Source organism: Colobus angolensis, unplaced genomic scaffold (genome assembly GCF_000951035.1).
Source record: "Colobus angolensis palliatus isolate OR3802 unplaced genomic scaffold, Cang.pa_1.0 Scaffold9, whole genome shotgun sequence".
Lineage (NCBI taxonomy): Eukaryota > Metazoa > Chordata > Mammalia > Primates > Cercopithecidae > Colobus > Colobus angolensis.
Window position 1 is genome coordinate 6514661 of NW_012122931.1, and position 1169 is coordinate 6515829.

Genomic DNA, 1169 nt, shown 5'->3' on the forward strand with positions numbered 1-1169 from the left:
CCTATGATCACAGCACTCTGGGAGGCCGAGGTGGGTGGATCACTTGAGGTCAGGGGAGGTCAGTTTGAGACCAGCCTGGCCAACATGGTGAAACCCTGTCTCTACTAAAAATACAAAAATCAGTCAGGCACTCTAGCCTGGCGACAGAGCGAGACTCCATCTCAAAAAAAAAAAAGATGTTTGTTTACATGCTACGTCAACTGGAATCAGTAGACTGACATTTTTGGGGGCAGATAGAGAATAAGAAAAAAACAGCTCCTTCCTTGGAGAAGTGATCTTCTCCAGGAGGTCAGACACAAACTCACTAACTTTCACAGGAATCTAAAGGGCAGGGTCTAGACAGGGCCTATGTAACCAGCGTGGATCACCACCACCGCCAATCATCATCACTGTAAACCCGGAAAGCAGAAAACACTGAGGCATCCCACGAGTGTGTGGCCAAGCTGGGATCCCAGTCCAGCAGGGTTTCCAGCCTCACCACTACAGCCAAGAGATAGAAACCTTCTGCTTCAATAGTCAGCCTGTGGTTTCTGCTGCCCACTATTACAGGCGTAAGGGGCCTTCTAGAGGGCCGAGAACACGTACTTGATCCAGGACTCCTCGTCATCCATGTCCCGGAAGAACTGGTGCAGGCGATGGGATTCATTCAGCTTGGCTCGCCGGGAGGCTGCCATGCTCTTGATCTTCTGGAAGCGCCCGTTGATGGTGTCCCTCTTGTCCTTTACTTGGGAGGTGTCGAAGGCACTGCTGGTCATCAGGCTGTCTGCCTGGCTGTTCAGGTCCTTCAGGCGATCCTGGGGCAGAGGACATAAGAGGGTCAGAAACTGGGTCTCCTACAACTATCTGCTTGAACATAAGAACTCAGGAATTCTTTACTGAGATGTGGAGTGTTGATATTCTCAAAGTATGTTATGTAGACCTCTAGCATTTTATGAACTCAAACTATTTTCGTAACATTATAAGACATTATTTGCCTTTTTTACTGTGTGAACATTTGCACTGCTAGTACAAAAGCAATGGAGAAGGAGGGGACATGCTGGTGCTTTAGCTCAAATCAAGGCAGTGGCAAATTACTAGCAGAAGTGGATTCTTCACTGCCACCCACTCACAGTAAAAAAAAAAATTGCTTTTTCACTTAAGAATGTCCTTATAAAGGCAGTGAAAGTTGA

General features: G+C 47.4%; 1 protein-coding gene across 1 annotated transcript in view; it reads right to left on the reverse strand.

The window, feature by feature from the left end:
- Positions 1-1169, reverse strand: part of SPTAN1 (spectrin, alpha, non-erythrocytic 1) — an 82637-nt gene that overhangs the window by 18312 nt on the left and 63156 nt on the right. Inside the window, exon 38 of the mRNA XM_011931450.1 lies at positions 586-794. Within this exon, the coding sequence (XP_011786840.1) occupies positions 586-794 (209 nt within the window). The remainder of the gene's footprint in view (positions 1-585; positions 795-1169) is intronic.